Below are 22,995 nucleotides of genomic sequence, written 5' to 3'. Positions count from 1 at the left end.
CCTCTTTTGCCTCCAAAAAGGCCTTTATTTTTTTTAAAAAGCAGGAAGTTAGTATTCCAAGAAACGTAGGTTGGGACACCATAACTCAGGCTGCTCAAGACTAAGAAGGTAAAATTCTTAATTTTAATCAATGGCAAAGCCACATGGGGCAATTGTTAGAAGTTATTCCATGACAACCCGTCACTTCCCCTTGAATCATCTGACTGGCTTTGCTGAAAGATACTGTCTGAAATTAGTGATGATCTCTAGAGAAAATGGAAGGAAGTGTTCCGCTAACCTTGTTGTGTGTGCACTGTGAAAATGAGAAACAGAAGGCTTTGGTTTCCAACGCAGAAACCAACATTCAGGTCACCCCAGCACCTTCCTGAGACCACCAAACAACTCAGTGTCACATCAACTGTCTCCATCTAGGGTTCTGAGTGTAAAACTCTTGGGACCATAAACAAATTTCAGTACTGAGAGCAGTGATAGCCTCTGCCACATCCTACTCCAATCTAGATGCTGAATAGTATTTGAGCGCTCAACCTTCAAACTCAAGTTTGGGCATATTGATAATTCACAATTTTTACTATGCACCCTATCTTCAATGGTAATTCCAAACCAAAGACATGATAGCAACTTGCTGGGTTCCTCCTGTTGAAAATATCAAATTAATCGATTCCTTCTATGCTGTAAGTGTTTTTCTAATTTTGTTAGGGAAAAAAAGTCAGTATAAAGAAAACACAGTTTAAAATAAGGTCTTGAAATTGCCTTAAAGAAGCTTTATTTACTACATCCATCCAAAGAATGTACTGTAAATGGAGCAAGATCTAAATAAATTTAAAAGCTTTTCCAATACAAAGCAACTAAAGGTAACAACTAAACTGCTAGCATGTTTGAAAACAGAACCCTAAAGCCTTTTTTTTTTTAACATTTATATAGTTTGTTCTTAACCCTAAAAAAAAAAAGTTCACATTTCAAGTTATAAACTCACCTCAGTAGTGTATGTGAAATGGTTTTGAAACAGGAACAGACAGATCATACACAGAAGGCTCACTGATACTTAACTGGCTATGTCACCAATATTTGTTTTTAAGGTAGTCTGGTAACTGCCATGTTAAGATACCACTTTTTTTCTTTTCTTTTTATTACCTCTTTTTTTTTTTTTTGCAAATAATTTACAGGCCCATGTAAAATACAGTAAGACCTCTGGGTCAGAGTCTCATCCCATGAACCCCTGTGACAATCCTACAAGGGAAGGAGTGTCCTTTCACACAAAGCCAAGGGATGAGGATCTGATCCAGATTGCATTTTGTTGGATTACTCATTCCAACGGATGCGAGTTCGGATGCAGCTTGCCGGGTACATCATCAGGAACATTGCACAATTACTTTATGTCATTGAAGAATGATGGATAGGAATGTCAAGAATGTTTAAAGGCCTTTGCAGGCACTCAATAATTTTACAGAATAGTTAAATAAATATTGCTTATATATAAAAAATTCATCCCGCCCTAAAATGAGGGGGGAAAAAAGGCATTTGGGAATCTCTTAATTTAAAATTTAAAACAAAACTAAAACATTTGCTAAAGGCATGATCCTATTATGAATCCACAAATAAGAATTCAGCCACCAGCAAAAATTCGGTGAGTGGTAAGACTTTATGCATCTCTAATATGACATAAAAACACAAATGTGTACTTGCTACCTATTGCACACCTCACTTCCTTGATAGAACCTTTAAAACAAAATTCCAAGTTGATGTATTTCATAAAGTAGATGACAATCTTAACATTTTACTGTATTTTACATTCACTCTGCTAAACAAAAGCCTTTAAACAGGCACAAAACACTGCAACAATACATTTACTTCCTAATAAAACAAAACTTTTTAATAACATTGAAATAAAATGGTTTCATTTTGCATTAAACTATATACCATGAACTTCTGCACCATAAAACAACTAAAAACGAGCATCAGGAGATATTTACAAACTATCTTTTAACTCCTGGGGGGGTCTCTCTCCTCCTGAATGTGCCTGCCCCAATTTAGTTCACTTGCCCCGTGCACAGCAATGGAGGGAAGCCGTGTTCAAGAAACTTAACATTTCCAACACCCTTGACGACCACAGACATTTTGCATGAAACATGATAAGGCAACTAGAAGCATAACTTCCTGTGACAAGGGTCTCTCGGGGTCTTGTCTACAGTAACATTCTCTGTCTCTAGAAACTCATACTTCAAAAACGAATAAAAGCATTAGAAAAGGAACTAAAGTTTTATATTGGACAATGAAATACATATGCAAAGGTGTCTTATGTGAACTATTAAAATCTTGTGCTTACACATACTTTGCTATCGAAAATACCTCCCCAACCAAAACAAAACAAAACAAAAAAACACAACAAAACAAAAAATCCCAACAAATACCCAGGAAGAAGTATAAAAGCTATCAATGTTTTCTCTGTTGGAGGAATTCACTTGCCCTAGATTTGCCAAACACGGAGTCGGGACTGGGGTTTTGGGGAGGAGATGAGTGGGCGAGCCTGGGGGAAAACAGGTTTAAGAGCAAGGACACACAGAGGATGAGCAGGGGCCCAGGGTCATGGTGGCAGGTGAGAGCTTTCCAGTGTTTGGACTCAGAAGTGTGACAAGTCTTTTCAATGTTGGCTTAAGGAGAGACTGAGTGTTTAATTTCTTTTAAAAAAGAGAACCATCGTGGATAACACATGGTAACACCGTCGACCCTTAATACCAGCAAAAATAGAGGTTTTACTCATTTTAAAATTGCACTTTCCAGTATAACTTTTACAATAACATTTTATGTAGTATTTTTAAAGCACTATTGTTTGCATCTTTAAATATTGAATATACTTTTCAAAATAGTCTCCTAGCTGCTCAAGTGTGCTTTTTAATATATACTTGATATATTATTGAAGGTACTACAAAATAGAAATCTCTGGAGTGCAGAAGTTAAGAAAATAACCTTCATACTGAAAATATATCCTTAAAAATACAAAAACAAAAACCTCTATACAAAGGTACTACAGCATACAAATTTTTAAGAGATGGTATTAAGGCACGAGCCATTGCAAGTCTCTGAGAAATGTATGAACACAGGCCTGCTAAATTGAAAATAGTCTTAAAAAACTAGTGAAAACTTCATGTATATAAAATGTTTCAGTATGATATCTGATAACATTCTTCACTTTCAGGTTTCATATGTGTGCTAATCCATGTTCTTTCTTCATAAATAGTAAAGTGTTCCTTCACTGGTAGTTCTGTGGTTTGTCTGTGCTCTCGTCTCAGTATGTCTGGTAGACATCGTGAATGGGAACCTGAATAGCAGCAGCAGGGAAGGCCTGAGGTATATAGCCCGCGTATCCTCCATAAACGGCGGCGGCGGCGGCCGCGTTCTTCTGTAGTGTGGCAATCGTGGCTGTGGCCGGAGCGGCAAATGGAACGTAACTGGCCCCATAGATCCCGGCAGTGGGAATTCTCTGAACGTTTGGAGCCACCGTGTAGACTGGAGTTATTGGGCGGCCCTGAGGAGGAGAGAGAAAAAGAGTCCTTACTGATGGCGTGTGGGGTCTAGGTACCTATGCCCTTAGGCACCCATTCATTCAACAACTCCACTCATTCAATTCAACTCCCAGGGGCTGGGAGTACAAGATCTAAAAACAAAGGTTTCCATTCTCAGGGGAGGGAGGCAGAGAGGTAAACAAGTAATTATTGTAAGGGAGTGTGATAAGAGCCATGAAGGTAGTGGAGCATCCTCAAGACTCATTTGCTTTCAATTGGTGAAAGTGACAGAACTGGACCACTGAGGGAAAGTTTAAATACCCTGGAATCTTCTACCTACCATTCCACTCAATCAGCATATGCCCCAGAGAAAGGGAGAGAAAGAAGCTGAGAATCTGCCCTTTACTCAGTTGATCTCATTGTAATTAAAAATAAGTATTTTACCTAAAATACATGCTGGCTGCCTCAACTAATACTTAAACTGAAAGAACACAGTGTTTCAAAAACGGAGGAGAGAACAGACTATGACGACGTTATAGAACAAAGGATACAGATCTCCAAAAGGGCAGCTTCTTAAGCTGTGACCTAAAAAAATCGGGACCATACTCCATTTTCAGCAAACGAGATCGATGGTTTCAACCATCTCCCACCTAAGATCTGACACCACAATACATACAAATTGTTGTAGAAGCTTCGAGAAGAAACCAACTAACTTGGGGAGTTGGAGAAAGCATTTCACAAGTGGAGACATTTGAGCTGGGTTTTGAAGGAGAAGGAGGAGTTTCCATATGAGGAGGAATTGGGGAAAGACAAGCTAACTAAAGCTGCCTCGCTGCAGATGCCACCACTGGTTTCGTAGAAGTCCCTGCCACCTCCTTCTCTCCACTTGACAATGTAACATACTATGTGCTCAGAACAAACAGGAGTAGAGGGAAGACTCTGATTCAGGATTTCCCAGTGCTTGCTATGGAGCGGGTTCTGTGAGCTGCTTTATGGAAAAGGAGATTTTTTGTAAAATAAAACATACATTTAACAAAATATCTGGTGAACCTTATGTTCCATAGAATGTCCTGTAGTAAATGCTGCTATGGCCTCTGTGTCTTAATCCATCTTCAAATTAAACAATTCAAGATACGTGAAATGGAGAATTAGATTTAAAAAATTACTTCTTCCTGGATTTTTATAAAGGAATTTAGCTATCATTCCTTTATAAAATCTGCAAATCAGAATCTTAAAATTATGTTCAAAGGTAATTCATAACCTAAGTCATTTTTTTCAACTGTAACCAAAATATAGTCACATGTTGCTTAATGATGGGTATCCATTCTGAGAAATGCGTCATTAGATGATCTCCTCGTGGGAACATCACAGAGTGTACTCACACAACCCTAGGTGGTCCAGCCTACTAGGCTATACGGTACTCATCTTACGAGACCACTGTTATATATGCAGCCCGTCGTTGACTAAAACGTCATTACATGGTGCATGACTGTAATAATTATATTAAAGATAATAAGAACTGAGAGATTATGGTCTGCTAGGCACTATTCTAAGTGCTTTATTTGTATGACATTATTGAATCATCACAACCACCAAGGAAGCTGGTACTATGATAAGATGGAGAGATTCAGATGTGTTCAATGACTTGCACAAGGTGACACAGCTTTTAAGCAATGGAATGTGTGACTCTGGAGCCTGCACCATCAGCCCTACATTATCTTGCCTCCTGCAACACTGTAACACTGAGTACCTCAGGAGCAACCAGGGAGAGACACTTCAGAACTGTGAAGGCTGTGATTCAAATAAAGATCCAGATGGCACATCCAGCACAGACTCACATAAGACAGAAACAGTCTGCAGTCCAGAACATGATTATGAGGCCTGGAATTTGGACCTGACACTACACACCAAAGACAAAAGTCCACCAGTTTCTTGGTAAAGAGGAATGAGAAATTATTACCAGAATTCCACTCAGTCTTGCTTGTAGGTTATTATAGATATTTATAGTCAGTCCACAAGTAATAACTACATTTAGTTGTCATTATACAGTGTGAAGTCATTTACAACTTATTCCCTTTTCTGGTTTCAGGAAATCTCGAGTTAAAGAATCCTCAATGGCGTATTGATAGATGAATAAATTTCAACCGGTGTGAAGCTTTCTGAATGATGCAGTCAAGACTGGTGCTCAGAGTGGGCAAATGCAAGTCAACAGCACCCTACTGTGGTGGTCCACAAGCCTGGCTCTGTTTCAGCATCACTGAGGAGCTTGTACAAAATACAGATTCTAGAACCCCAGCCCTGTTCTCCTGAATTGGAATCTTGTTGGGTTTGAGTCTAAGAATCTCTGTTTTTTAAACACATTCCCTGAATAATTCTTATCTAATTGATAAAAAGATTTGTGCTTGTTGATTGATAAGGTATTTGAGATTCACTGCCTCTCCAAGAATAGCTGTTTACTGTTTGGATGAATGACCTGTCCTTCATAGGTATTCCCTGTGGGCTATGCACTGAAGACAAACAGAAATGCGAGATGTAGCTCCTGGTCTGGAGGAGCTTTATTTTAATTGGGGAGACAGAACCTACTGGCAGTCATATGCCAAGTAATCATGGAGGTAATAAGAAGTACAGGAGAGATGATTTCCAAGGCTGGGTGGATGGGAAAGATACTACAGAAGAGATGAGACTCAAGAAACCATAGATAAGAGAACACGATGAGCAAAGATGGGAAGGAGGCTGGAGGGGTTCAGATTGGATTGGGAGGAGAACCGGCAATAGTTAGATATGGTTGGAGGGCAGATTTTGCAAAGTTTCACATATCTATATCTCTACAGATATTTCTCTCTACATGTGTGCAGGCGCACACACACACACGTATATATTCATACACACACATACAGAGAGAGAGAGAACTTTAAGAAAAACCTTCACTGAACTTCAATTTGGAATGTGAAAATGCGAACTATTTCCCTGGACTTTGTGTGCCAGCTCTTTAACAATAACGACATGAGTTAAAAATTATCCAGTGTCGTTAAAACAAAAAAAAAGTATGTACAATATTATGACATTGTGAGAAATGACACATCAGTTCTGCATACTGCTTCCCATGGTTAATACAGTGAGACTACTAGGGTAGTACAATTATTATTTAAAACTGTTCTGTCCTGTCATGATTTATATTAAAAATTTTTCTGTCACCCAATGCCATAGTTCTAACAGAGAGCTAGGCACACAGTAAATTCTCCTGCTGAATATTAAATGAATCCATGATGGAGAGGCCTCACACACAAATTACAACACTGCAGCAAGAACTCTACCTGGAAAGGCGGCGGCGTGGACACGGCAGGAATGACGGCGGCGGCAGCCGCAGCGGCCACAGCAGCGCTGGCTGGGTCCGGCTGCACGGCGATGGGGCTGATCATGTGCTCCACTGTGTGGATTTTGCCGTCTTCAATCATTTTGGGAGCTGGAGCTGCCTGAAACATGGAATACTGGGCCCCAATGGCAGGGATGGCCACTGCAAGAGAAGTAAGAGCGAAACACAGGTCAATCACTTTCAGTCACCCAGGGAGGGTCACCATTTTCTCAATGATATTTTTAAAAACCAAGTTTAGCAGTCACAGGCCTCTCCCTGCTAACTAACGCTCTCTCAGTACACGTGAGGAGGTGCTACCCAAGAGGAAGAGAGGGGAGGTGGCAGGTACTCCTCCTGCTTGTCTTTCCAAAGGAACCACGTGAGGATGGAAGGAATCTCCCAATAGACCATCACGGAAGGAAAGTCTAGAGTTAGGGTTCTGCACCAACATTCCCTGCTGCCTCTACAGAAAAACCTCATTCTGAATCTTACTCTTGATATCCCCTAGAGCAAGAAAGGGCCTTCAACTCTGAGAAAACAGGCTCAGAATAAGAAGTGAGATCAAAGGCTTGAGGTCCAACCAGTGAGTGAGCCTGTCTGTTCCTGTTTACTCGCCTCCCTCATGGCCAGACCTACTGCCCTCTTCACTTTCCTCACGTTTTAAGAAGCAGATGCTGCTGAGCGTTTCATTCTGAGAACACGGAGGTCTGTGTACATCTTCCCCAGCCTGTATTTCAGATTTCGAAGTTACTGATTCAAGGAAAAATATATTATAAAAAATGGAAAATTCCCTCATTTTCTAATGCCCACTCATTACAGCAAAGCAGTAGAGTGACTGGATTTTCGATGGCACCTGCCAATTCAAGACTTGTTTCTGTGAGTAAAGTCCAAAGGACTCATTTCACCCGGAGACTCAGACAGACAGCAGTCATTGAAAGTCAACAACTATGACAGAGAGGGGCAAAAAGGAAAAATACTAGCTCTGACCCAGAGGAGGTTGTGTGAGTGTGTTATGCTATCATGTATGCGTGCTGAAAGGATAAGCAAGAATATGAAATGCATACACAAAATCCTTTCATTTATTTCTTCTCCAACTGTAGGTATATTTATTCTAACACAAGCTGACTTGATAATAAGTAAGGAAGCAAATGACTGTAGATTAAACAACGGTACAGCCATTCAATAAAATAAACACACCTAAAACCTGAACTCAATCTTCTACGCACCTTTCCAACCATATGGGCTTGTGTCCAGCTACTTGACCCCTGCCTTAGTCCTTCTCCTACAATACAAAGTTCTAATTTTCTGGATGAATCAGAATAGAGGCCAAGAGGATGGGCCCAGAGAGGGTTATGAGTTTAAGCTCCCCTGGGGCAGTATTAAGTAACTGTTGGATTGTTCTGGCTATCAGCCCACAGGAATTTCTACCTCAGGCCCCAGGACACAACTATACACTTAAAGATTGTTTAAGAGTTCTCTTCTCTAATTAAATCTGAAGCTACTGCAACTCGTCAGCAGGAGTCACTTTCCCAACAAGTAGACGTGACAATTCCTACTTGCATCCAGGCTCTGTTTTATGGAATTACAGAAAGATATGGGATCAGTTTTACATTGCTTATAGTGTTGATGGCATTTAGAAAGAAAGCCAGTCTAAGGGGTCACTTAACTGAAGAATTTTTTCACAGGCAAAAAAAAAAATTACCGTTGGATTATTGCAAAAGGAAGCTCTCCTGGGAAAATGCTTTTTGAGCCCTCTGTGGCCAATGCAAACCTACGCCCCAAATGAAAAGACTCCCCAGCTCTGTTTTAGCTAGGGGAAGGAGTGTACAATCCTCAACCAGAAGAAAATCAGAGCGGCTGAGCATCACAGCAAAGATTCCCTCAAAGAGCCACCCTCTGTGACACCAGGAAGTCTGCAGGAGGGTCACTCCAAATGCCCACGACTGAATTTTCCATGTGCTTGGCTACTTGCGTGGTGTGTGCTAATAGAAAGTTTGTGCTATGCTCACACGAGGGGGCTAAATGAAGTTCCTTGCAGGTTAGGATCAGAAAGAAGACCTATCTCACATTAGCTGACCAGTGGGCAATAACAACGTTGACAGGCTGGTTTGTGGTGCCTGGAGGTGAAAGCAAAGTTTAAGGTCCTTGGCTTGAATGACTTGAGTGTCCCTAACCCCCATCTACCTATCCAGCAAGAGGAGAAAAAGAGTGCTGGGAATTAGAATCCTGGGAATTAGCAGCTGTAAAAACTTTCACTGCTGTCTTATTCCCAGGAGTTCTGGTTTGTTAAGACCATGACAAAGGACAAATAGAGCTATTTGCTCCCAAAGGGGAATTTTCTACCCTTCCCAACAATTCTCAGAACCAGCAATAAGCTGCACCCTCTGACTTCCGAAGGCTGGGGTAGAAATAGGCTTGAGTAAGGAAAAGACAGTTTTTAGCTGGTAGAAGACACAGAAGAACTCATATTCTTTCATTTCCCTCCACCCCTACATCCCCAAAACCATGCCTACTACGTCGCAGATTGAGAAAAAGCCTAACAACTAGCAGCACCCATTTGAAAAACCCACTACTGGAAAGTTCGACTTGAACATGGTCAGAGCTAGACCATCCCCTTAAGTTCCAGATAAGAGACTCAGGAAGCCACATTCTTTGCCTAAACCCTGGCTGCCTATGAGAAGAGGAACCCATGTGCAGATGAAAGAGCCCAAGGAAGGTTTGGGGTCACTTCAAAGAGAGAGTTGGGGTTTTGGCTGAATGGATGCATTCTCACTCTGGTTTATACTGACCTGTACCAGGCTTAATGGCAACTGGATTGACGGCAGAGATTTCCAAATTTGGTACAAGTTCATATCCTTTTTCTTGCTGCTTTCCTTTCCCTTCATGATATCGGCTATATATACCACGGCCAGCAGAATATCCCCCGAGGTAAGAACCCCTGGGCCCTGGGGCTCTGTTGCCAGCTGCTCCTCGACCCCGGCCTCTTATGCTGCCTGCTTATGATAAGAACACAAAAAATGATGAGCAACCAACAGTGACAGTACAGGAGGCTGACCTTAACTCAAGGGGTTTGGCATTTAGATGTTTGTCCTGAGTCTAAGTTGCAGGTGGCTACATCTTTGCTCTTCTGGGAGCTGGTAAGATGCTCCAAACATTCTGTTCCAGCCTAGATTCACCTCGTAGGTATGTCTGCTAAATGCAAAAGATGAACTTGTGGGTGAGTTTCTAGGATTGCAACTGCAACTTTAACAAAAAAAAGAAACAAAACCCCACAACACTCAGACCATAAAAAGGCTAGGTCTGGAAGGGGATCTGCTGGTTCACCTTCCTCATTGCATGCGTGAGAAAACAGGCCTAGGGAAGTTAAAGGGACTAACTAAAGTCACAGAGCCAGTCAATCAGAGTAGGATCCAGAACCTAGGTATTTTTATTTCCCAATATGATACCTGGTTGCATCATACTGTAGCCAATGATTTAAAAAAACAAAACAAAACACTGCGCCCCTTTCTGCCCAACATTCTTAAGATTTAATTTCACAAGTAGGTTTTAACCTAAGTACCTAGAGACTGGCAGACTAGCCCCAAATTGGGTAGGCCCTGGAAAGGCAGTATGCAAGAAGAGCTTGCATGCCTCAACGGTTTACCAGTCACCCCATACACACGAACGATCTACATTTCTCTCAATCCTATAGAAGTGAATGCCTTTAGCACCAGCAAAGAACAGAACCGAGCACCGACACCCAAATGAGGGTGGGTAGGAGGGTCGAAGTCCACCAGCTCAGTAAATTACATCCACAACACCCACGACATCATCGGCCTAGTAGATGCAGCTCTCGGGGGCCTACCCAGAGAATAGCCCCCACTAACCTTTCACGAAGTAGTCCCTGTTGGGCCCGATGAGTGCGTTATAGGGGTAGCCGTAGTAGGCCAGCGTGTAGGGGTCGCAGGAGTACACATAGCTGGGCTGCTGCACCGCCGCCGCCTCGGCCGCGCCACCGCCCTTGGCCGCCTTCTGGTAGCGGGAGTATTGCTCCTTGTCCACGGGCTTGGCCAGCGTCACCTCGAGGCACGAGCCCTCCAGCTCGGTGCCGTTGAGGTTGTTCATGGCGTGCACGGCGTCCTCGCGGCTGGTGAAGTGCACGAAGGCGTAGTCGCGGATCTTCTTGACGCGCTCCACGCAGCCCGGGTTGAACTGGCCGAAGCTCTTCTTGATGGTGTCCTCCGTGGTCTCGATCATGAGGTTCCTCACGTAGAGGATCTTCACGGTCTCCATCACGTCCTCGTCCACGTCGATCTCGGGCTCGGCCCAGTCCACGGCGATCTGGTGGCCCCACAGCTGGATGCGGCCAGGCATGAGCTTGCGGCGCGCCATGGCGGCGGCGCGGTGGCTCTCGTACTCCACGAAGGCGAAGCCGCGGTTCTTCATCTTGTCGGCAGCGCTGGCGTAGACGATCACGTCGAGCACGCCCTCGGTGACCTTGGCGATCTCCTCCAGGATCTCCTCGCGCTTCTTCATCTTGGGGATGCCTCCGATGAAGAGGCGGCAGTTGTCCACGCTGCAGCACACGCCCAGCAGGCGGCCCGGGCGGATCTCGTAGTTGTTGAGCTCGCGCACGGCGCGCTTGGCCTCGTTCTTGTGGCAGTACATGACGAAGGCGTAGCCGCGGTTCTTGCCGTCGAAGTCCATCATGAGGCGCAGCTCGTAGATGCGGCCCACCGCCTCGAACACGGGCACCAGCTCGTCCTCGTAGACGTCGCGCGGGATCTTGCCCACGAAGACCTCGCAGCCGCGCTGCGGGTGCGGGCCCTCCCAGCCGGGCGGCGGGCCGCCGTACTTGCGCTGCCCGTTCTCCTGCACCATGCTGTAGCCCGTGCGCTCCAGCAGCGCCAGCAGCGCCGCCTCGTTGGGCGCGCCCGCCACGCCCTCGGGCACCTTGGCCGAGGACGCGGCGGCGGAGTCGCTGCTCATGGCTGCGGTGGAATCCTCTGCGGTCATAATGTCAAAGGCATCCACGGCTGGCGGAAACCTGGGGGAGGCAGAAGGGAGAGTGAGTGTGGAATCTGCCCCGAGCGGAGCCAGCACTTGACTCCCCCAGCTCCCTCTGTTTCTTTTTTTAAAGACACAAGACTGGCGCTTAACCATCAGGTGGTTAAATGAGAAATAAGATGGAGACCGCTCTGGAAAAGCAGCAGCTCTAAAACAGTCTAAATTAGTCAAGTTGTTTTGCAGGAAAAACCAGAAGTGACTCGGGGAAAAAAAAATCAGAATGAGCAAGTACTTCCGCTTAATCAGTACCCCAACAGCTCTGAACTAGAGAACCTGCTGTAATTGCCAGTGAAAACCTCACGTTCTTGCAGCGAATGGCAACATGTTTTGCCTAATTCCTGCACTGTCAACTCAGATGGATGTCCTTTTAGTTATAGCATTTTACCCCATTTATTTCTTTGGCAGACATCGCGTCTTTCTTTGCTTTCTTTTTCATTTAGGAATGGACAGCCTTTTTCATTTAGGAATGGAAACAAAGCAGTGTATTTATATTGCTAAGGAAAACTTTGAGGAGGTGTTATTATACAGGACAGATAACAGAGCTGTGTGCTGAAGCTTTTTACCAGGAAGAAATGGAACATCGATATTGCAGAGGACTTGGCCTGGGAACTGTGGTAAGAGCTGCCAAGTCTGATTTTTATGGTGTCATTCAGTCAAATTCTTGGTATGAACCATTCATGGATTTAGAATCAGTCCACAAAGAGCTAGATTAAGTTCAAACTGAGGGACTTGTGAAGCAGCAATTACCTGGTAAACCATACTGTAGTTTTCAGAAAACTGTCATGTGCATTTTCTTATTTGATCTTCTTAATCTCCTTAACATAGTAAGTGATAGTATCATTACTTCCAGTATGTTTATGGGGAAATAGGCTCAGAGAGGTCGAGTAAATTGCCCATTTCATACAGCAAGTATCAGCTCGTATCAAGACTTGATTCCAAGTCGTCTGGCTCCAGATTCTGTGTTCTTTCTTCTAAACCAGTGCTGTGCAACAGAACTTTCTGTGATGATGGAAAAGCTGTCACTAGCCTCGTGTGGCTACTGAGCATATGAAATGGGGCTAGTGTGACTGATGCACTGAGTTTTTCATTTTACTTAACTTTAAATAGCCACATATCACAGTGCAGGTCTACACTGTGTTGCCTTCACTCATACGGCACAGAGCTCTGTGGAAATGATTTTAAATTATACACTAAGATCATCACTAGTATCTTCATACTGTGCTTTTGTAAAGAAAGGCTCTGACTGGCTTTTTAAAAAATGAAGTTTATTTCATTTTTGGACTATGAAAATTCTCAAGTAAATTTTATGGAAAATGAAGAAGAGAAATCATTCCTAATTCTACCAAGTGATAGCCACAATTAAACTTTCCCATTTTTATAATTGATTTTTTTGGGGGGAGGGCTGGAGCTTGGCTTCCAACAAATTTACATCGTGTCGCTTTCCTTCATTTCATAAGCACTCCTCTGTGTTCTTCAAACTCTGCCAAAACATAATTTTTAATGGCTGCGTAAGGTTTCAACATTCAACTAGAACCTGGAGCATCATTTAGTTTGAAAAAAATTACCACTAGGAGTGGTATACAAGAATATTAGGGGAAAATTTCAAGGGTAATTAAGGTGAGTTTGACCATCTAAAGAAAAACGAAACAAATTAGAGCACACAACGGAAATCTGAAATGTTTATTTGCCAGTTGGCCAAATCGATAGTTCTCTGGTTCATTTGCTGTAACAGCAGGGGCAGTAAAGCTTAGTGGGGAAGGGTGAGGCCTCTGGAGCCAGAGTGCATGGTTGTATGTTAATCCCAGCTCGAACACGCCTAGTTGTAAGACCTGGAGCAAGGATACCTCGCTGCTCCGTGCCCAGTTTCCTTTATCGCTAAAATGGCAATCACAATGACAGTATTCAGTTTAGTGGAGTAAGTGAGTTAAGAGACACAAAGCACTTTGAACTGTGTCTAGAACATTGAAAATGTTCAAGAAATGTCAGTTATTATTATCTTTCATCCAAACTTCTGGGTAAAACTTCAGACCAATTCTTTCAATTTCAGAGTAATTTTGACATTTTCTCAGTTCTTTAAAAACATCTGTTTGATATGGCTTCTATTGTTATGTTTTATTTGCTTTGCTTTTCAAGTACTTGAAAGCTGGTTTGTCAACGTATTCAGTTACCATGAAGTTTTTTTTTTCTGGTGTAAATTTGAAAATGATACATTATTTCTTGTAGTTTCACCCTGAAACAGAGATTTCAGTATCAGATTTGAACATGAAGATCTTCGTCTCCTTGCAAATGGAAAATAAGGATATATGTAAAAAGACTATTTGCAAATATGTGTGTGTTTATAATCTGTGATCTGGGAAGGAAATGCCAGGTACATATATAAACATGTATGAAGCAATTTAAGACCTTACATGTTGTACTACATAAAACATTGACTCAAGTCCAAAGGAATGGACCTTATTGGTCTGCTGAGATGTGTAGAGTTGACTTTTTGTTTTCCTAATTGGACTCTGAAACTACCAGTTTACACACAAAAAGTCTCATAATGATCAGGCTATGAGAGTCATTTGCGATTACAACCCCATTAATTTTATCAAAAATTCTGTTTGCTTTCAGTCTGCAATCTGCTGGTGTCGGTAACAAAATGATCTCTCTCTTTTTTTTTAAAGATTAGCACTTGAGCTAACTACTGGTGCCAATCATTTTTTTCTTTTCTTTTCTTTTCTTTTTTTCTTCTTCTTCTCCCCAAAGCCCCCAGTACATAGCTGTATATTCTAGTTTTAGGTCCTTCTGGTTGTGCTATGTGGGACGCCGCCTCAGCATGGCCTGATGAGTAGTGCCATGTCCACACCCAGGATCCAAAGTGGAAAACCCTGGGCTGCCAAAGTTGAGTGCACGAACTTAACCACTCAGCCATGGGGCTGGCCCCTGTTTTAAAATAGTTATAGCTAGGGCCAGCCCTGGTGGCCTAGTGGTTGAGTTTGGCATGCTCCATTTCAGCAGCCTGGGTTCAGATCCCGGGCATGGACCTACACCATTTGTTTCTTAGTGGCCATGCTTTGGCAGCGGCTCACATAAAGAGGAAAAAAGAGGAAGACTGGCAATGGATGTTAGCTTAGGGGGGAATCTTCCTCAGCAAAAAAAAAAGGAAGAAACAAAGTTATAGCTTGGGGGCCGGCTCCGTGGCCGAGTGGTTAAGTTCGCCCCCTCTGCTGTGGTGGCCCAGGGTTCGGATCCTGGGCGTGGACATGGCACTGTTCGTCAGGCCACATTGAGGCGGTGTCCCACATCCCACAACTAGAAGGACCTGCAACTAAGATATACAGCTATGTACAGGGGGGTTTGGGGAGATAAAGCAGAAAAAAAAAAACCAAAAAGAAAGTTATAGCTAGTATCTTACATCTATGGATAAAGAAAAGCCTTTTCTCCTGAGTTTTTGTCATCTGTAACAAATGAACCATTGAACCAACAAATGAGGTTATTGACCCTCTTTCCCTTTTTCTTTGGCCACCAGGAAATTCAAGATTGATTTTTCACTTCAATTTTAGTAACTGTATAGGACATTACAACACATTCTCAAGTTGATTTAATTTTGGCTATAGTTTCATTTTTTAGTCTGTTATATTCCCAGTGCCATGAATTTAGTTATTTATATTATTCATCTTATTGTTTACATATTCTTGGAAGCCATGTCACATAATTTTGGCGCCAGGAGAGGAATAAATCACAGATATATCTTTGTATATATACATGCATATATAAATCTAATTTGCATCAGACATTGATTCATGTAGTATCTAAATTAATTGTCTTTTACACTAAATACAAATATTGGCATAAAAGCAAGTGAGAACCACAGTGAGATACCACTTCACACCCATTAGCATGGCTATTATTAAAAAAAACAGAGCTAGCCCCAGTGGCCTAGCGGTTAAATTCAGTACACTCTGCTGTAGGGGCCTGGGTTCGGTTCCCAGTCGTGGACCTACATTGCTCTGTTAGCAGCCATGCTGTGCTGGTGGCCCACATACTAAACAAATAGAGGAAGATGGCATGGATGTTAGCTCAGGGCAAATCTTCCCCACCAAAAAACAAACAAACAAAACAAAACAAAAAAATAAGTGTTGGTGGGGATGTGGAGAAATTGGACCCCTTGCGCATTGATAGGGGGAATGTAAAATGGTGCAGCTGCTCTGGAAAACAGTGTGGCGGTTCCTCAAAAACATAAACAGAATTATCATATGATCCACCAATTCCTCTACTGGGTATATACCAAAAAGAATTGAAAACAAAGACTCAAACAGATATTTGTATACCAATGATCATAACAGTACTATTCACAATAGCCAAAAAAGATGGAAACAACTCCAAAAGTCCATTGATGCATGAATGGATGAAGAAAATGTAGTATATATACACAATGGAATATTATTCAGTCTTAAAAAGGAAGGAAATTCTGACACATGCTACAACATGGATGAACCACGAAGATATTGTGCTAAGTGAAATATGCCAGACACAAAAGGACAACCACTGTATGATTCCACTTATATGCAGTACCTAGATTAGTCAAATTCATAGAGACAGAAAGCAGAATGGGATCATCACTTAGGGATGATGAAAAAGCTTTGGAGATGGATGATAATGGAGTCACAAGGTGAAAGTACTTAATGCTACTGTCTGTACACTTATAAGTGGTTAAGGTGGTAAATTTTGTTATGCATATTTTACCACAGTAAAAAAAAAGCTCAAGACAGCTCAGAGGTGCAAAAAGGACAAAAATAAGATTCCATAAAATTAGGATTTCACTGGAGCTCATTAAAAAATGGTACACTGAGGGGCCAGCCTGGTGGCATGGTGGTTAAGTTTGTGTGCTCTGCTTTGGTGGCCCGGGGTTCACAGGTGGGGATCCCAGGCACGGACCTAGCACCGCTCATCAAGCCACACTATGGCAGCATCACACGTAAAATAGAGGAAGATTGGTACGGATGGTAGCTCAGCAACAATCTTCCTCACACACACACATACACACACACACAAAATGGTATACTGAGTCAGTTTAACATATTCAAGAAAATCTCATGGTCTGCAAACTCCTTTTTCCTTATCTTTATGTCTAATATACCATAGTTAAACAAATTATATGATGTGCTGGTCAATGAATTTTTGAGGCCAAAGGCTTAGCTATATAAAAGATAAATGATTTACTTAATGCCTTAAAAAAGGGAACTATACAGCTAATATGAAGAAGAGTCTCTAAGAGATGGAACAAAATGTGCAGTTTATTACAATTAGACATGCTTTCGGCCAGCATTTAGTAAACTACGGCAGTAGGCCAAATATAGCCTGCCATTTGTGTTTATAAATAAAGTCTTATGAGAACACAGCCAAACCCTCTCCCCCCCCCCCCCCCCCACCTTTTTTAATGTATTATCTACGTCTCCTTTTGCACTGTAAGGACAGAGGTGAATAGTTTAGACAGAGATCGTATAGCCCACAAAACCTAAAATATTTACCATCTGGCCAGGCATAGAAAAAGTTTGCTGACCTCTGTGCTAAGAGATGTGCAGAGAACATCAAACACAGTTTCCTACTGCTAAGTAGCACAGTCACTTCTCCCTGCTTCCTATGCTGAGCAATGACTTGATATCAGGACCAATTTTTAAATTCTAACACATAACATATAAGACAGTCTTCTTGAGCTGCCTCTCCACCTCCTCCCCACCCCACCCCCCTGGCCATCCAAAGCTGTTTTCCATTTAACTGCACGGTCACAGAGATGAAACCTGGAAGAAGAGATCTCTGGGGAGGTTGTTGGCTCAGCTCCTAACACTTCTATGTAAACAATACTTTCTTTTGATTTCAAAAGAGACATAGAAGGGTTTGTGTTCATTTATTCATTCATTCGGCAAATACTTATTGAGCACCTACTATGTGCCAGCATTGGTGGACCTTGTCCTTCAAAGAGCTTACCTCAGAGTTAACAGAGCTAAAGAATTATGCTCCAGATACTGGAGTTGAGAATTAAGGCATTTTGTACTCATAAGGAAACTGAGGCACAGAGAGGTTAATCAGATTCTCAGTCATGAGCATCAGAGCTGGCACTTGAACCCTGACAGTCTGGATTAGAGTTGGTACCACAGCTGCCGCTAAGTGATTGCTACCATAGGCCTGTGGTGAGGAGTAAATGAAATGATCCATGTGAAGCTCGTCGTGCAGAACCTAGCACTAAATGCTCCAGAAATGTGAGCATAAGAAATTTGAACTTAAAAAAAAAAAAAAAAGATTTTTGAACTTGTGGTATGAATCTTGCCCTTATGTAGGATTCTTGTGTTTACAGGGAAACAGGCAAGAGCCAACTTCAAACCAGTCAGCCTGAGAAGCCTAGCCTGCGAGTTCTGGTGCAGACTGGTGTCCAGTCTCCCGGATTCCATTCATAGCAGGTAAGCTGTCTGGCAGTGTGGTTCTCCACTGGTGACGTGGCTCCGGCACCCAAGTGGAAGCCTGTTTCTCACCTAACCCTTGGCTAGAGCAGTTTGCAGAGAACCTGAAGAAACTTGCTGCATTGGATGCAGAAGGTCCGGTCATCCACGTGGATGCCAGATCCCCTGAGGCAGGACTCTCCCAAACAGAGCCATCCTCTCGTACACACTAAAAATGCATTAGTGTTCACTGAAGGCCGCTTGTGTTAAACAAACACGGCAATGTGTTTGAAACAAATCATTTATTCACAGTTGGGCATATAAAACAGAGAAAAATATACTTCTAAATAAAGCTATTACTATTCTCAATGATTAGCTAGACTTTTTGTGGTCTTTACTTTAGGTTGAGTTTGAGCTTCTCAGGGTAAAATAAAATTTCAGAGTTAACTCAGACTTCAAGCAGAAATCATCAAGGATTTGAATTCCCTTCTTAGTGCTGGTTCAGAGCATGTTCCTTTCAGTAGGATTTTCACTTTGAGCTGAGATGTTTTAGAGGGCAAGGGGTACCATTGTACTGGGAAATATTTCCAATGTTTACCAACCAGTCTTTGCCTAGGATCAAAAAGAGGCATGAGTTTACTCTAGAATTATCCAAACTACCAGTTAACTTTGGTTCACAGCTCTCGGGGTGTGTGTGTGTGTGTGTGTGTGTGTGTGTGTGTGTGTGTGTTTGAGATTAATATGCAATTTGGAATTCTTGGAAGAGTTTTATTTGCTGACCAATGGACACATTGCAATTTGAAGATATATTCAGTGGGGAGCAGTGACTTCCAGTATCTAGCTGGAATTTAATTCAGTGGAAGGTTGTACAATGTATTTATCTAAGCGGTAATTCTATCTCTGTTTGCAGTTACATTTCTATTTTGATGTCCCTTATTTATACCACAAAATTTTTGTCTTGACTACAGTCACTTCTTAGGCATGACCTCACATACACAATGTACACATATTAAAATACATACCATACTGGTTAAGAGTGAAGACTCTGGAGTCAAAGAAATGTGAGTTCAAATCATGACTGTGTCACTTACTAGCTGTGTCCTAGGAGGCAAATTGCCTGAGCTCCATTTCCACATCTCTAAGATGGTTCCAGTAATAGCATCCATTCCAGAGGATTGGTGCCAGGATTAAATGACATTTAATGCCACAAATCAGGGAGGAAAAAATGGAAGGCCAGCTTCTCCAAAAAGTTTCCGAGATTTGGCCTCACCCTGGGCATTTATGTTACTGTCCTGGGCCAAGTTACCACCACCCATTAGAGTAAACAGCAGAGAGAACACTCCCACCACCAGGCAGGCCTCTGGCACTGGGACATTTCTGTTCCCTCAGAGTCTGAAAGTGTAAAAGGAGTTCCACTCAAAATGGAGGCAGAGTACCAAAGGTGAAGCTGGGGACTGAAGCACAGGCTCTTTTTTTTCCTGTCTCAACTGGCAATCTCTTGCTATTTGAAGGCATGGCCCTTGGGACACACAAAAGTCCTTCCATGACTCTCTTATTTAGGTAAAATCCTGAAAGGCTAAAGAGGCAGCGGAATAATGACATGCTGGGCCATCCCTCCTGTCTGCTCCTGGCTAATCTGAGAAGAGTTCATTCATACTGGGTCTTCAACTGCTAGTACAGATTTTGTTATAGCAAAACACATCATTCAGTGAATGATTGTGTTGGATAAACAGAGCCAAAGCCAAGAGGCTCACTTTTCCCAGGCATTTCTATCAACACATCCCTGAAGATGAGGCATTTCACTGTGGGTTCCCAGGGACACTGCCTGTAGACCACAAGAGGGGTACAGCCACCGCCCAAGAAGGGGAGAGTGGAGGTATTTTCTGTAGGAGTTTGGCAGCACAAACACCCGTTAAGAATCTGTTATCTGGTTCCCTTTAAATAAGGATTACATACTTAGACTCTTCTCAATAGGTCTTTGGGGGTAACGCTGAAAAAAGTGAAACCCATAAATTCAACACACATCTGCCTCCTGGATTAACATTTTCCCAAATTGTGAACCAGCAGTGCAGGGATTTCTAGCTTCACCCCTTATCTTAGCTCCTTTGACCTAAACCTTTGAGGATCTGGCAAGGAACAGAAAGGCTGACTAGGAGACAGATGCCAGAAAGGAGAAGGAAGAAGGAGAAACAGCAATGGCTTATATCATATAATAATAGCTTGAATATATATAGTGTTTTGCAATTTATAAAATTTTCACATACATTATCTAATTTCACAAAATCCCAGAATTTGAGTTGCAAAGGGACCTTAGGTATCGTTTAACACAGGATTTCTTAACCTTGTTTCCTAGTGACATTTTGGGTGTGATAATTCTATGTTGTGGGGGGCTGTCCTGTGCATTGCAGGATGTTTCATAGCATCCCTGCCCTCTGCCCACTAGATGCCAGAAGCCCCCCAACCCTCCAGGTTTTGACAACCAAAAATTTCTCACTGCTAAGAATTACTGATTAAGCCTGACTATCTTGGAGCTGTAAACAGATTATATACTTGCACATGGCAGGTACTAATTAAATAGTAGGAGAAGTTGTTATTTTATACTCTCCACCTCCAGCCTGGGCTCAATGTCTTGATCTGGCTCTTATTGTCAAGGCTGTCAGGACTGAGAAATGCACAACATGTTTTAAAGGTCCAAAGTAGTGTCTCTATGATACCAAACTACTCATTTAATTTGGCTGAAAACCTATCAATTTAATTTTTCAAGCCAAACAGTTACCACCATGAAGCCCTATCACACTGCTTCGGTTGTCGAATTGATTTATCATCAGAGGCAAACTGACAGGCCTGGGTCACACAAACACCACTTCTGCAATCAGGCCAAGGATCCGCCAAGCTACTGAAGTGCTTCATTTAAATTCAGACCCCTTTGCTTCACGGACACGTGAAAACTGCTGACATTATGGTTTTTAAGGCTTGGACCTTTCTCAAATGTCACTGCTGGTTTCTTCAATAATGTAGAAAGCCTCACTTACGATTCAGAGTTTTTTTTTTTAAAGACATACTATGAACAATCACTAAAAATGTGCTCCTAGGACACAGTCAATTCACTGGTACTAAGATCAACCTCCCTACCCCTTAGGCAAAAGGCAAGGATTTGATGGGACAGATGATCAAATGACATTTGTGGATAGATTCATTCATTCATTCATTCAAACACTGATTGAATACTTGCTGTATGCCAGGCCATACTAGGTATTTGGGGATACAGTGATGACTACTGCACAGTTTCTGGGGTTCCTAGTCTACAAAGGGTAGAAGAAGGAGGGAGAGGAAGAGAGAGCAGAGGGAACACCATGAGCAAAGATGGGCAGCCACATAAGATTATTCATACGTTCTTTCAACAAACATTTTATTGAGCGCCAAAGCTATGACAGTCGCTTAGTAAAGTCTACAAGCAACACTGGACCATAGGTCAAAACAGAACCCAAGGAGGAACCCAGCTATAACAGGTAGACAAGGACTGGGAATCTGCACGTCTGGTTTAATTATATTTAGAGACAAATGGAAATTCTGCAAGGGTGAAGCTCTCTTTATCCTCCTACACTTAGAACTAATTATATTATATGCCACAATATCGCAAATGTAATACATACACAATGATCTTGTAATAGAATGAATTAATTAGAATCATGAAAATCAAAATCCACTTTATTGAGCATTTTTATGAGCCAGACACTTTGCTGACTGCCATCGCTTAGCACAGTGAGATGATGACAGAGGAGGACACTGTTCCATGACACGTCTAGTATTTCTCGGAAAGTGGCTGTGGACTATATTTCACTTACACGCTAAGAAGAGAGCGGCACTAAAGGAGAACAGGTGACTTAAATACAGTCCTCCCTGGGGGGAAGAAGACGGAAGCAGCACAGGTACCCCTAGTTTTAATGGGGAAAAAAATCACTACCGCCTGCCAGTCTTTCCTCCTTATTCATGTTTCCTCCGCCTTTTCTTTTTCTTAATCATTTTTTTCTCTTTCTCCTCTTAAATTCTCATTTAATATCCCTGTTTTTCCAATGTAATTACCTTGGTTAACAAGTCCCCCAGAGTAACATACAGAAATAGAGTAATGCTCCTGTCTGATTAGCTGTTTGCTTTAATCCTTGTTTAAATAAAACACACACACAGATCGCTTTTTATTGGGTATTCACCATTTGAACAAAATGTAGTAATATATGGTTGAAAACTAGGGAAGAGAAGATAATTTGTCAGTTATGAATTATTTGAATGCTAAATTTATAATTTTTTGAGGTAGAATTTGCAGATATTTGGAAAAAACAAAGCTGCTCTATTCTGAGGAAAGATATTTATGAAAAGCAGGAGGAGGAGGAGAAAGAGAGGAGGAGAACCAGTGTTCTCAATCTTTATAATTTAACACGGCAAAGTTAGTCAGAAATTTACATGAAAGTTACAGACGATAAAAGTTACACAGAAAGCAGAACTATATTAGTTAAAGAAACTCATGAAATATAGACTTAAATTTTAAGAAGGGAAAGGAGGAGAAAATATATATCTAGAGTTTTACTGAACCTAGAGCATTTGGAATGAAATGTTTAGGTGTCAGGAAGCTCAGGATTTTCCATGAATATTAAACTCCTAGGACGACTGTTGGAATTAATTG

At 42.0% G+C, this 22,995-nt stretch overlaps 1 protein-coding gene across 7 annotated transcripts in view; it reads right to left on the bottom strand.

Annotated features, from left to right (window-relative positions):
- Nucleotides 1–746: 746 nt before the first annotated feature.
- Nucleotides 747–22,995, bottom strand: part of LOC124232966 (RNA-binding protein 47) — a 147,514-nt gene continuing 125,265 nt past the window's right edge. For 6 of the 7 annotated variants that reach the window (XM_046649936.1, XM_046649935.1, XM_046649938.1 and 3 more), the window contains 4 exons: nucleotides 10,719–11,878; nucleotides 9,642–9,848; nucleotides 6,815–7,014; nucleotides 747–3,523 (listed from right to left, as the gene is read on the bottom strand). In XM_046649936.1, the coding sequence (XP_046505892.1) occupies nucleotides 3,284–3,523; nucleotides 6,815–7,014; nucleotides 9,642–9,848; nucleotides 10,719–11,847 (1,776 nt within the window). In that variant the 5' untranslated portion in view covers nucleotides 11,848–11,878 and the 3' untranslated portion in view covers nucleotides 747–3,283. The remainder of the gene's footprint in view (nucleotides 3,524–6,814; nucleotides 7,015–9,641; nucleotides 9,849–10,718; nucleotides 11,879–22,995) is intronic. The other variant, XM_046649941.1, reaches the window with a different exon arrangement.

The sequence above is a fragment of the Equus quagga genome, unplaced genomic scaffold (assembly GCF_021613505.1).
Source record: "Equus quagga isolate Etosha38 unplaced genomic scaffold, UCLA_HA_Equagga_1.0 146_RagTag, whole genome shotgun sequence".
In the NCBI taxonomy this organism is placed as follows: Eukaryota; Metazoa; Chordata; class Mammalia; order Perissodactyla; family Equidae; genus Equus; species Equus quagga.
Note: the sequence above shows the minus strand (reverse complement) of the source record. Positions and strands in the feature narration are given on the sequence as shown.